The 13,240-nt window shown below is 39.0% G+C and overlaps 2 protein-coding genes across 4 annotated transcripts; one reads left to right on the forward strand and one right to left on the reverse strand.

The window, feature by feature from the left end:
- Nucleotides 1–1,419: 1,419 nt before the first annotated feature.
- LOC136209640 (protein N-terminal glutamine amidohydrolase) lies at nucleotides 1,420–11,468 on the reverse strand. 3 transcript variants are annotated; one of them, XM_066001177.1, is made up of 6 exons: nucleotides 11,292–11,468; nucleotides 10,616–10,721; nucleotides 10,178–10,255; nucleotides 9,970–10,100; nucleotides 1,842–1,903; nucleotides 1,420–1,742 (listed from the first exon to the last, which is right to left on the reverse strand). In XM_066001177.1, exons 1-6 carry the CDS (start codon nucleotides 11,369–11,371, stop codon nucleotides 1,609–1,611), a joined length of 591 nt encoding a protein of 196 aa, XP_065857249.1. In that variant the 5' UTR covers nucleotides 11,372–11,468; the 3' UTR covers nucleotides 1,420–1,608. The 3 variants fall into 3 exon arrangements, with proteins under 3 accessions (XP_065857249.1, XP_065857247.1, XP_065857246.1); XM_066001175.1 differs by having other exon boundaries at nucleotides 1,420–1,751; XM_066001174.1 differs by lacking the exons at nucleotides 1,420–1,742; nucleotides 1,842–1,903 and adding exons at nucleotides 8,875–9,240; nucleotides 9,591–9,715.
- A 121-nt stretch (nucleotides 11,469–11,589) lies between these two features.
- LOC136209639 (tRNA-uridine aminocarboxypropyltransferase A) lies at nucleotides 11,590–12,479 on the forward strand. The gene has a single exon (XM_066001173.1). It carries the CDS (start codon nucleotides 11,590–11,592, stop codon nucleotides 12,346–12,348), a length of 759 nt encoding a protein of 252 aa, XP_065857245.1. The 3' UTR covers nucleotides 12,349–12,479.
- The last annotated feature ends 761 nt before the right edge of the window (nucleotides 12,480–13,240 follow it).

Consider the following 13,240-nt stretch of genomic DNA (forward strand, 5'->3'; position numbering starts at 1 on the left):
GGTACAAATTCCATATCCCATATCTGGATGATATGCTTGATCAACTTGGCGGATCCAAAGTCTTCTCCAATATTGATTTGAGAAGCGGATATCATCAGATAAGGATCCGAATTGGGGATGAATGAAAAACTACCTTCAAGACCCGGGATGGACTGTATAAATGGATAGTGATGCTTTTCAGAATGACTAATTCTCCTATTACATTCATGAGACTGATGATCAAGTGCTTTGCTCAGTGATTGGGAAGTTTGTGGTTGTATATTTTGATGATATAATGATTCACAACCAGACATTAGAAGAGCATGTAGAGTATCTACGGGTAGTATTTGACCTGTTGAGGAAGCATCAGTTGTACACCTACACCAATAAATGTGACTTGATCATGGAGAGTCTAGTCTTCCTTGGGTTTATGGTTAGCGGAGACGGAATCTGAGTGGATGAGGAGAAGGTGAGAGCTATTGGGGAATGGCCTACCACTAGGAATGTGGGAGACATTAAGAATTTTCATGTGCTAGCAACTTTCTATCGACGGTTCATTTCAAACATTAGCACCCTAGTAGCCCCACTAATCAAATGCCTAAAGAAAGGAAATGGATTCAAGCGGCAAAGAGAGAAGGAAAATAGTTTCACCTTGATCAAGGAGAAATTGAGTACAATGCCAGTGTTAGCCTTTCCAAATTTCGATAAACTGTTTGAAGCTGAGTGTGATGCCGGTAGAGTTGGGATTGAGGGCGTCTTGATCCAAGAGAAGGGGCCCATCACCTACTTTAGTGAAAAACTATGTGAAGCAATAAAGAAGTGGGCTACCTATGATCACGAGTTCTATGTCGTGCTCAGGCCTTTGAAAACATGGGAGCATTACTTGGTGGGGAAAGAATTTGTCCACTACACGAACCACCAAGCTCTTAAGTGTTTAGAAAGTCAGAAGCAGCTCCGAAACTCCATGCATACCCGATGGTCCGCCTTCATAAATAAGTTCCCCTATTAACTTATCCATAAGGCTAGACAACAGAACAAAGTGGCAGATGCCTTAAGTAGAAGGGTGGAACTTTTAAAGACAGTGAATCTAGAGATAGATTGTTTTGAGCACATCTGAGGAGACTATAGGGCGGATCCGGACTTCGAAAACATTTGGGAGAGTTGTAGAAACTAGGGTTGTGCATCGGTTTAAAACCGAACCGAACCGAAGCGAATTTACCAAATACCAAAATATCTAAAAACCTTGTACCGAACTGTAATAACATAAACCGAACCAACCCAAACCGATTTTTTTTGGTTCGGTTTTTTCCAAATTAACCGAATTAATACAAAACTTTACAAATAATCTAAAAAGCACAAAGTTTTAATTCATATACCTGCAAGTTATCAAATAACTTCAAAAATGTAAACTGCAAACACACAAATTTCTAAATTCTACCATTATCCATTGTAATATTAATAGTTGGTGAATGCATCAAAAAATATTTGACAAGTCATTTGCATAAAAAAGCCAAATGACTTCAAAAGAACTAACCAGCCATTTACATAAACTAGCCAAATGACTTCAAAACAAAGTTAAGATCTATTCTTCACAAGTATGTTTTTCCTTGTATTTACAAGTATTCATCATCAAAAACTATATTTCTCCATGTGCTTATAAGTATCCATCACCAAAAAGTAAGCAACTTCTTCACAATTCCATTCCACCCACCATTTGTATTCACCACTATATTCATTCCAAAAGACCAAAATGCATCCACTTACTGTTTCACCTAACAAGTTGAAGATAATTCAAAATTCAATAAAATAAGTTTCCAGCAACATAATTTTGTATGGAATCATATTTTACAATACAAATTTACCTTTCCACAAATATGCATGGCTAAAATGGCAACACCAATAACTCATGCTATGATCATTAAAGCTGGAATTTTCACCAAGAAAAAAAACATGAATATAACCATTAAATAAAAAAATCAGTACAAATGGATATCATATAAGAAAATTAAACTCTTACCAAACTTGTCCACTGACAAATTTGAAAGATCAAAACAAGAACTTATCAATTAAGAAACAATTAAAAAAAATTAAAATATGTATTACAAATAAAAAAAATATACTGTAATACCCTTTTCAGCTTTTTCAAGATCATCTAGATCTTCTTCAATATTTATCGTTTTCAATGAAGGCCTATGCCAATCTTAGTATAGATGAGCAAATCTAGCTTGCTCAGTCCAAAAAAAAAACTGAGTCGTGGAAAAATGATGAACACTAAAAAAAATCAAGTGTTCTGAGTTTGCTTGATAACTCAAGAACAGTAACATAAACTCAGAAAAAAATCTCAAATAGAAGTTAAACCTTACCTACGGGTTAGAACTTCCAAGAATAGCAAGAGAAAAATGAGATCTAGATCAGTAGGTAGTCCAAATAAAAGCTTCAAAACGAAAATAGAATTAGAAAAGATGGGAAGTGAGCGGTGGTAGTTTGAGACTTGAGACTTTGAGTGGATTACATTTAGGATTTCAAAGGTTATCTTTTAGTCTTGTGGTTGTGGAGGCTTCTAGAGAGAGCCAGAGAGTCAAAGTGAAGAGACACCGATAGAAAATAAGTGTTTTTTTCTATTTCTTTTCCCATTTACTTTTTAGTTTGGAGAGAACAATTAACTTAGGATAGACTAAGTAAGAGCATAAATTCAAAGTTAAAGTAAATAGGTGTTAGATTAGAATCTAATGGTTATATTAAAGGTTTGTTTTGGCAGAATCATACATTCAAAAATTAGCAGGTAGTCTAATCATTAGATAGGTTTTGTATAAATTTAGGAAGGATTATGATATTTTTTCCAACCATACATGTATAAAATGACATAGTAGCAACTAATCGGTGCAATTCGGTTATTTCGGTTTTTATTAGAAATCGAACTGAACCGCACCGAAACCCGATATTCACTAAAATAACACACCGAATCCGAACCGTGTAATTATAAAACCGAACTGAAAAACCAAACAGTATCGGTTCAGTTCGGTTTTTCAGTTTCAAATCGCATAATGCACAACCCTAGTAGAAACCAACACGTGGATGGTGCGTATCATCTGCTTGATGACTATCTTATGAGAGGCAACCAACTTTTCTTACCATGTACCTCCATCCGAGAGAATGTCATCCGAGATTTACACGGTGGGAGTCTAGGAGGGCACTTCGGGAGAGACAAGACCTACGAGGCAGTGAGCTCTCGGTACTTTTGGCCTAAAATGACGAGGGATGTCGTTTACCTGGTGGAGCAGTGTTATATTTGCCAAACCGCTAAGGGACATGGGACAAACGTCGGCCTACACCTACCACTACCCGTGCTAGAGATAGTATGGGAAGATTTATCAATGGATTTCATCCTCGGATTGCCCATAATCCAGAGGGGAATGGATTCCATTTTCATTGTGGTTAATAGGTTTTCCAAGATGGCCCATTTTATCGCATGCCGAAAGACGAACGATGCCTTAGCGATCACCAAACTATTCTTCAAAGAGGTAGTAAGATTACACGGGGTACCAAAAAGTATCATTTTAGATCGAGATACAAAGTTTCTGAGCCACTTTTGGTGGACGTTATGGGCTCTCTTTCATAAGACCTTAAAGTTTAGTATTGTCGCACATCTGCAAACTGATGGTCAGACAAAAGTGGTTAATCGGACCCTAAGGAACTTATTAAGAAGAAAGTGTAAGGACAAGCCCAGGATGTGGAACTTGGTTCTGGCTCAGGCAGAGTTTGCTTATAATGGATTAGTACATTCAGGGACTGGGAAGTCACCGTTTATATACCAAAATCCCTAATCACACTCTGGATATAGCAAACCTCCCAAAAGGGGATAAGAGGAAAGTGACCGCCCACTAGCTAGCGAATGTGTATCTGCAGATGCATCAAGAGGTGAAATAGACTCTTGAGGAGCGGAACCAGAAGTTGAAAGCTAAAGTGGATGAACACTAAAAGGACCTTCAGTTCAAAGCAGAGGACAAAGTGATGGTTTACCTAAGCAAAGACAGGCTCGCCAGCGCCCCAAGCTGCAAACTTCGGCCAAGAAGGTATGGTCCATATAAAGTGACTAAGAGGATCAATGCCAATGCTTATCATGTGGCCTTACCAAATTGGCTGGACAAGATGTCATCAGCCTTCAACGTACGCGATCTCAGTCCATGGAAGCCAGATGGACCCCTTGAAACTACCAAAGGCGAGTCGAGATCCAACTCTTTAAAAGAAAGAGGGAATGATGAAGACATCATACCTAGATCCCCTTTTGGAACAAGACCTGACAGATGCTCCACTTAAGGCAATGAGAATCATAGGGTGAATCTTGGAATCTAAAAGGTGAATACATCATTGGCAAAGCTTACACTAGCGAATCCTTCCTTATCAGATGCAATGGGTTACTTCCTTGTAAAGGAGTCCAACATTACTTTCTCCCTAAGGAGACAAATCTGACAATCAACCGAGTTTCTTCCTATTGACTGTATATGCCATTATACCCTTTTTTCCCTTACCCTTATTGCTCTATTGTTTTGTTACCCTAGTAAAGGCATTTACGTTCATAGTCTTTCATTTAAGGGAAATATTTAAACTCCAATATTTTGTGAAGATGATTGACTTTTAATCATCAAACAATACTTCTCTTTGAGAGTAAGGTTTTCATATCTATATCTTGAGATTAACTCCTACTAATTTAGCTAGTGAATAAACTCTTAGTTGATTTACGATCAAAATCATCACGTTCGTCTTTAATCTGTATCAATAAAGAGCAAATTTCAGTACAATAATACATCGAAATTGCAAGTTGTCAATATTGACAACTTGTGCAATTCATAAGCTATAAATAGTCTTTGGTAGAGAAGTGGAAAATTATCCGAGAATCTTATTACCAGCTTCATTTTCCAGAATGATTTCCCGTAGAATAATGCAGGAAAATAGAAAGATAGAGTTGAGAGTTCAAAAAAATACTACAATATGGTACAATCTAAATATTCAAACTATCTCCTAAATTACTGCATACCTTAAATTTGAGCGTACTTGAGAGAACTTTAATTTCTGTATGCCTACTATTATTATTAGTTGAGTTATTCTGTGGCACCCCATGATTTTTTTTACTTACAAAAAAGGTTTTCCATGTAAATCTAATACATCCCTTTATTGCTTTGTGTGTATCCTCATATTTTATTATTCTATGTTAATTTATATGGATTACTATACCCAGCCCCAATTTCACACTTCTAGCCCGAAAAAAGACGTAACCGCCCTTTAACCAAAAATTGAAAATTCCAAACCCTCCCAAACTCTCTCAAACTCTCCCAAAAACATTTTGATCCGAAATCAAAGACAACACGTTTGATGGAGAGCAATCTGTTATCACCGGGAAGAAACGAGAGTGACGCTGTCCCTGAAGTCGAGGTATTTTTCCGATTAAACTTCCATTTAATTCTGTAATTTTTTTAAAAAAATTCTGGTTCGGGGCTCGGGCGTGTGAGCATCACGCCCCACCATGTGGTGGGGCGTATGAGCATCACGCCCCACCTTGTGCCCCACCTCATGGTGGGGCGTGATGCTCACACGCCCGAGCATATTTGTTGTTGTTTTTTCGGGTTTAGACACTGAAACACTGTAGAAATATCGCGTGTTGGAATGTAATGTTCGTTATTTAACATTGGCAGGAGGTTTCGTTTGAAGAATTTGACGGAAACGACATTGATTACAGTTCGCAGTTTTTTCCCAAAGAAACATTTCAAACATATCATGAAGCTGTTAACTGGGCAAAACAGACGGCAATTGGGATCGGCTTCGAGTTAACCACAGCGTTGCACAAGACAGGGGGCAAGTCAAAATGGATATTGGTTAAATGTGCTCGTGATATTAAGAATTATAGAAGGAAAAGGGATATGGATATGGAGGAAGTAGTACAGAGGGATATAAAAACAAAGTACTGTGGTTGTAAATTTCAGATAAAGGTTCTGGAAATCGCTGAATTAGGCGGTTGGGTAGTGAATGGGATTGCTGGAGATAGAGGACAACACTATCATCAGTTGGCTGTATATCGTCAGGGCTATAGACAGATGAGCGGACTAAGCCCGGGTTCCAAAAAACTTGTTCGTGAAATGAGTTCAGCTCAAGCTAAGCCTTGTGCTATTTTTGCTGTAATCAAAGAAAAACATCCGGAGGATTGCCCGACACAAAGACATGTCTATAACTACAGGGAGAAAATCAGGACTGAGAGCTTTGAGGGTCGGGATGTAATCGGTTAGTTTTATCGTCTTGCTGTAGATAAGGAATACGTACATTGGACGCAAGCGGAGCCGAGCAGCAATGTTGTGACTCACTTATTTATGGCACATCCTACATCGATCACACTATTCCGATCTTATTACTTGTTTATTGGTATGGATTCAACATATAAAATAAACAAGTATAAGATGCCATTCTTTGAGATCATTGGAATGACGCCTTCAAACAAAAACTTCTTGATCGCCTATGCAATCATGAAGGATGAAACTGAGGGAAGTTATATGTGGGTGTTACAAAAATTGAAGCTTTTGCTCCTACCTGATGTGCATCCGACAGCCATTGCTACGGACCGGGAGTTAGGACTGATGAGACCGGTTCGTGAGGTATTTCCTCATAGTCATCATTTATTGTGCACATGGCATATTAATAAAGATGTGGAGGATAGAGTAGGCAAGTTGTGTGGAATGAAGAGTTTTGGTGAAATTTTTAAGAATTCCAAATGGAAACGTATAATTGAAGCCCCGACAGTAGCCGAATATGAGGCGGCAGTGGTAGCCGTGAAAACTACTACTACCAACTGGCCTCGTGTGATAGAGTACGTGGAGACCACATGGCTAGTGCATAAAGAGAAGTTTTTTCGAGCATGGACGAACAAGGTGTTGCACTTAGGAAACACCACAACCTGTCGAGTGGAGAGTTCACATGCACAGTTGAAACAATGGTTGAATTCATCTACTGGTGCACTCGATACAGTGTGGGTGAAGGTGCACAAGGACATTGAGGCTCAGATCGAGGCGATCAAGTAAGACATTTATTCTGTTATTTAATTTAATCTTTTAAATTGTTTCACATTAGTTTTGTAATCCTTTACTGTATATAATCAGATACTCACTCGAGGACTCGAGAAGAAGAACTGCGGTGGCTCACTGTCAACAACCTTTCAAGTATCTCAACTTACACATTTCACATTACTGCTTGCGTGTACTGAATGATGAGCTCAAGCGTATGCGCGGATTGAGTATGGGTGTGGTAAGTGAATGCGGATGCATGTTGCCCATGACTCATGGCATTCCGTGTGCATGTGAGCTTAAAACGTATATTGACACAGATGAATCGGTCCGTGTTGACCGCATCCATCCTTTTTGGAGATCTCTTGCGTTTGAAGGTTTGAGTGACATACCAGTTACTGCTCCCGTATATGCTGACGGGTCTGAGGATCATCGGTTTTTTCACTCTCTTGTGGAAAATGTTGAAAAATTAGATCCGTCAATGGTGCGTAGCATATCGATGATGATTCATGATCAGATAAACCCGGAACAAAGTGGCTTCAAAGAACCTGAGGTCAAAGACACTGTTAGGGGTAGACCAAAGGGGAATTCATCAACGAAACGAAATCTGAGTGCATGGGAGTACAGTCAGGCACCACGAGGTCGAGCACGGTCCTCAGGTTCGAGGAGTAGTCGTAGTCGAGGCCGATCCTCATCCTCATCTGTGCATAACAACGAGATGCCGGGTATATTTTATTTTAGTAATATATATGTCGAAGTTAAAGTAAATATATATTTTTTTTTGATGAATTTCATATATTAATATTTTCAGTCGGATTTGATGCGGATATCGCCGGTTACCACCATTTACATCGGGTTCAAGGTCTCATCGTACCATTTATTACTGGATACCATGATGTTGTAGCAGATGGTAACTGTGGATTTCGTGTTTTAGCCGATGCCATCACCTATAACCAGGAGGAGTGGAAGCTGATGAGAGTGCTCATAGAGAATGAGATGCGGGCAAACCGTGATCTGTATGCGCCAGTGTACGGGAACGGATTCGATGCTGCCCTCACGCGTATTAAATGGGCAGGAGCGAGATATAGTGAGTCCCACTGGATGGTGAGTCCGGATGACTTATATGCTACTGCATCTGTTTTGAATGCAGTAATATTCTTTTTTACTACATCATAGTTAGGATGTTACACTATACTGCCGATGCGTTCGGACGATATTAGACTACCAGAGCGAGAGATTGTGATTTGTCATTTGGGGAGTTATCATCACTACATACGTCTTTATTTAAGTCCTGCATTTCCAGTGCCTCCCATTGCCACCCAATGGCGTATATTTCGTGATCTGAGTGTTCGTCACTTGGACAATCTATACGCTGAAAGGAGAGCGGCTTGGACTAGATTATATTAGTTTTATGTGTTGTAATTAATAATATTTATTCATGAACTTATATTATTGTTACTGATTTTAGTTAAAATTGTATGGTATTTTTAGGTTTTAAATACAATTTTGTAGTTACGTGTTTAACAGCCTATTTACGGGTTTAATAAGCTATTTTTTTTTTGCCAATCCGTCACGTGGGCGTGATAGCCACACGCCCCACCGCGTGGTCGGGCGTGATAGCCACACGCCTCACCGTGTGGTCGGGCGTGATAGCCAAACGCCCGACCTTGCGGTGGGGCGTGTGGATATCACGCCCGACCACGCGGTGAGGCGTGATAGCCACACGCCTGCGTGACGGAATGGCAAAAAAAAATAGCTTTTTCATCCCCAAAACCCATGAAAGGGCATTTTCGTCCTTTCACGGGGCTAGGGGTGGGAATTTGGGGCTGGGTTTAACAACACCCTAATTTATTCACATCAAATTCTATTTGACAATTCTGATTTATTAAGCTTGAGCAGTGGCATGAGTCAAGTTCAAGTTCTGCATTTGCTACTGCCTGTTGTTCAAGTTTTCGCTTTCAATGCTTCTTTAGTGGAGCACTTCTATTCATGTTTGCCCCCAACAATTGTTCATCAAGGACAAGGAAAATGCACAACATGCAAAGAAATCAAACATCAGATGAACAGATTTGAGAAAAGAATTTCTCCAGCTGACTTTCACTTATTACGACACCAGTTTTTTGGGTAAAAACTAGATTCACCGAGTCCGAGTCATCTGTCAACTCGTCCGATGCAGAGATCTCCATGTACTCATTTAAGTTGTGCACTATCCCATCTGCAGAAACAAAATCTTCAATGCTTACAATCATCAAACACAAATAATCTAGTATACTCATTCTACCAGCTCCAACGACTCAACATTACTGTGCACAACGGTTGCGTGTGCAGATCGAGGCACATGTGCATTTTAACAACACTTTATAGATTCTAGCAATGTTTTCCTAACCAAACAATCCATCCCACTAATTCTTAATCACATACTTGTAGGGATCAATATAGGATACCTGGCTATAAGAGCCACAAACTGCAATGAAAAGCTTTATGCTAGATGTCACAAGCATAGCAGCAGACTTAATAAGGTTAAAATGAACAGATGCAGATTAGTGTATAGTTCATAGTACTTGCCTTCAGCTACAATTGGTTCGTAAGCAGGAGGTTGAGCAATCCAGTTCCCAGCTGAATCTTTCATGTGTCTTCTATCAGATGCAAAGTATCGGAGGAATATTGGAGCATGCACAATCCTAAAGAACCTAATACATGAAAAAAAAAATTAATAATAATAATAAATCACATCTATAACTTATATCTTCTTCTTTTTTTTCAAATAACATAGAACCCTTGACATGCTCTCTGGTCCAGAAGAGAATGACTATTCTTATAAAAGGGCAGCATTAATTGTTACCGCCACCAATTAAGCAAGCATGTTTTTTAAAGAAAAACTAGCAAGTAACTACTGACAGACTGATCAAACAAATTTGAAATCAGGTCAAGATTTCAACACTACCTCTGGTAATCAGCAAAGAGCTGAAATGATGGCCTGATAGTTTCAGACATATACAATTCCAGTGGAGAAGGGAAGGGAAGACTTGAATCCAAATCCCACACCATATGTTGAGACCCATTACCTCTTGTTTTCTGCATTTTTCAACACATCTTATCAGAGGATTGCAAGTTGCAAAGCAAATGACCTTTAATCATCAAAACTCTCTGACCTGAATGCATATGACATGATAATCCCAAAGGATAATCCCATCTGCTCTCGTACTGGCCTTCTGATGCCACAGAGGAACCTATAGTGAATTTGTCACCAAGACATGAGAAGAAAAATTGCAAACGAAACGAAATTCTAGCTTAGGGTCCTAGCGGTAGCACTGACACAACGAGCCAGACACAACAATCAAATGATAAGGTTCAGTTCACCTCACCAAAGGCAAGCTCAGTATCACACTTTCTCACCATGCATTAGAAAATATATGGCATTATTTATATAAATAAATTGGTTATAGGATGCACACGAAGCAGGACTTGACGTTTTATACAAACAACTGAGGCTAACGGTATCAAATGTTTCTCATTTCGTAAGTATTGGTGAACTCTAGCTAAAATATACCTGACATTGATATAATGTGTAAAGAAACCAGAACACATGCCTGTTTCTTTTCATTGGAAATGAATGCAACAAAAAGATCAGTATCCTTAGCATCAGAGACTCCACTTTCGCAAAGTTTTTTGCAAAGAAAGTACACGTTCTCCTCACTGTGACAAACACAAAAACATGAGAACAAAATCAAGCAATTCAGCAGACAATACAAAAAAAGAACTCCTGACAAAACTTAATAAATGAACAACAAAACCACAGATATCTTCCATAAACAGAAAATCAACAATTGAACAAAGAAAACACAAACTGTTCTGAACAATGAACATTATAACAGCAAGTCATCAACCTTAAAACATGTAGCGAAAATTACCAAACAGGGCAATTTTCTCAGTTGAAAATGATTAGGTTTAGTTCATTAATTTCAACATTCAGCCTTTCGTTCAAGAAGATGTTACTATTCCAAAACTAAAAACCCAGGCACATTTAAACCCAGGCTCAAACACCCGCACAATATTTCTGGGCATAGCAACAACAATTACTAGGAAGTTCAATTCATTACCAAAAAAAATTAAGTCAATGTTTCACATACTGAAAACCTAAAATTTGTATGTTTGTTAGATTATTACTCAAAATTAATTCGATAGGCATTTGAATCAGAAATGGTGAAAGAAGTGTAAGTTTCTTGTTGGAGTGCTCACAATCAAGGTTTGCGAGTAGGTAAATACCAGTAATAAGGCGTGTGATCGAATTGAGAAATCTCCGATTCGCTTACTTGAACTTCAGACTCAGAGCTCCCACTCGTCATCTTCTCTTTATTTCCTCTCTCCGTGATGTCACCGTTCTATTCTTCTCTTCAGCACGCTATCAGTCAATTAATAGCTTCATATGTTATATATACGACGTCGTTTCCTGCTGTCGAAACATTACTATGAGCGGCATTGCGTTTCATCGTCTCCTACCACTCTACTCTTCCCTTTTCAAACATCAACAAATATTAGAGCCATCGGCCATCGCCATTGAAAAATGGAATCACAACCAGAAAAGTCTCCGCCGTCGCAGCAGCGCCGCTCCGTCTGCAGCAATTGCAATCGGCCAATCCCGGTCTGTCTATGCCACGTCATTCCAACCTCACGAATCTCAACGGCGACACAGATCATAATAATCCAACACCCGCACGAATCCCACCACAAGCTCAGTACTACACCGCTTCTCACCAAATCCCTCCTCAGCGCGACCTCTATCGTTTCCCGACGCCTGAGGACTAATCTCCACCCTCTCCTCACTGATCGCCAACCCCGTCCCGCCGCCACATTCTACCTTTTTCCACCCACCCCGTCCTCGCCTGCAGTCACCCTAAGCGAGCTCAAAAAGTCCATTAACGAATTCCAGATTACCAAAACTTCGCCTGTAGTTCTCATCGTCTTTGATGCGACGTGGAAACACGCGAAAGAGATGGTTAAATCAAGCGAAGGGTATTTGAGCAAATTCGCGACGAGAGTCTGCTTGGATGGATTTAATGAGCAGACGGAGGGAGGAAGCATATATGATTCGGAATTAGTTTTGCGAAAGGAGCCGTGCGGCGGCTGCGTGAGCACGTTGGAGGCGGTGGCGCGGTGGTTGGGGGCGATGGAACAGAATGGGCCGGAGATTGAAGGAAGACTGATTGGGCTGCTGAAGGAAACGGTTAGACTGCAGGCCCAATTCTTGAAGCCAATTAAGCCCAGGCCCAAGATGTTGAAGAAAAAGCAGCTTGGTGAGATCAATTGTCTAGATTCCGATTAATAGCAGCGAAATATTATATTTTTTTTAGAGGAAAATTAGTTTTAGGGCTGTAATTTTTGTGACAGGACGGAAAATGGTTCCATCCCCGGCTTGAATATTTTGAGGAACATGCCAAGATTTTTTTATTATTATATTTATTTTAAATATTAATTAAAAATTAAATTTAAATAAAATAAACATTAAGTTAATAAAAAATGGTTTCCAAAAAAAAAGTTAATACAAAAATAACTATAATAATCTAATATTTCAATTTATAAAATATAAAATTAATATTAATATTTAAAATAGGGTAATGTAAATAAAATAAAATAAAACTTCTTTGGTTTTAGCCATTTGAAAACAAGGATCCCTGTTTTAAAATAGTATAAACGGGTGTTTCTGTTTTATGGCCTTATTCATTAAGGGTGTTAAAAAAACGCAGCAAAAAAAATCATTTTTCACCTATATTAATTTTATATGAAAAAAATTAAAACTAATTATAGTCCTCCCTATTGATATACACAAATTCAAAACTGAAATACAACCTCAAATTTACATTAGCTTTGGAGTAAATATTTTGGTAAGTGATATCAGGTTAAACCATATCACACGCGCGACGTCATCACTATCTTCGTTTTGGTCCAGATTCATGCATAACAAAGACTCAGAACAGTTCCCATAGAACAGAATCCATTGGTGTAGTCCAAGCCCAAGCAAGCGGTGGTCCATCACCAATCACTAAAAGCTCCAAGCTTCAACAAATCAAAAGATTTTCTAGAATCCTACAAGACAAATGATTCCTTCCAGGATCCGGAATCCTTGAGGGAAATGGAATCCTAAGTTTGTAAGAATCCCTAAGGAGTTGACAACCTTAAACCTAATCATGCACTATAAATGCACATGTATAAGCACT

This window comes from Euphorbia lathyris, chromosome 10 (genome assembly GCF_963576675.1).
Source record: "Euphorbia lathyris chromosome 10, ddEupLath1.1, whole genome shotgun sequence".
In the NCBI taxonomy this organism is placed as follows: domain Eukaryota; kingdom Viridiplantae; phylum Streptophyta; class Magnoliopsida; order Malpighiales; family Euphorbiaceae; genus Euphorbia; species Euphorbia lathyris.

Excerpts from the sequence above, each read along its gene's own strand:
- LOC136209640 (XM_066001174.1), bottom strand. The coding sequence starts at position 11,371 with ATGACGAGTGGGAGCTCTGAGTCTGAAGTTCAAGTAAGCGAATCGGAG. Across the intron at positions 10,722-11,291 it reads GATCACACGCCTTATTACTG|TGAGGAGAACGTGTACTTTC; the intron begins GTATTTACCTAC and ends TGTTTGTCACAG. Across the intron at positions 9,716-9,969 it reads CTCTTTGCTGATTACCAGAG|GTTCTTTAGGATTGTGCATG; the intron begins GTAGTGTTGAAA and ends TTCATGTATTAG.
- LOC136209639 (XM_066001173.1), top strand. The coding sequence starts at position 11,590 with ATGGAATCACAACCAGAAAAGTCTCCGCCGTCGCAGCAGCGCCGCTCC.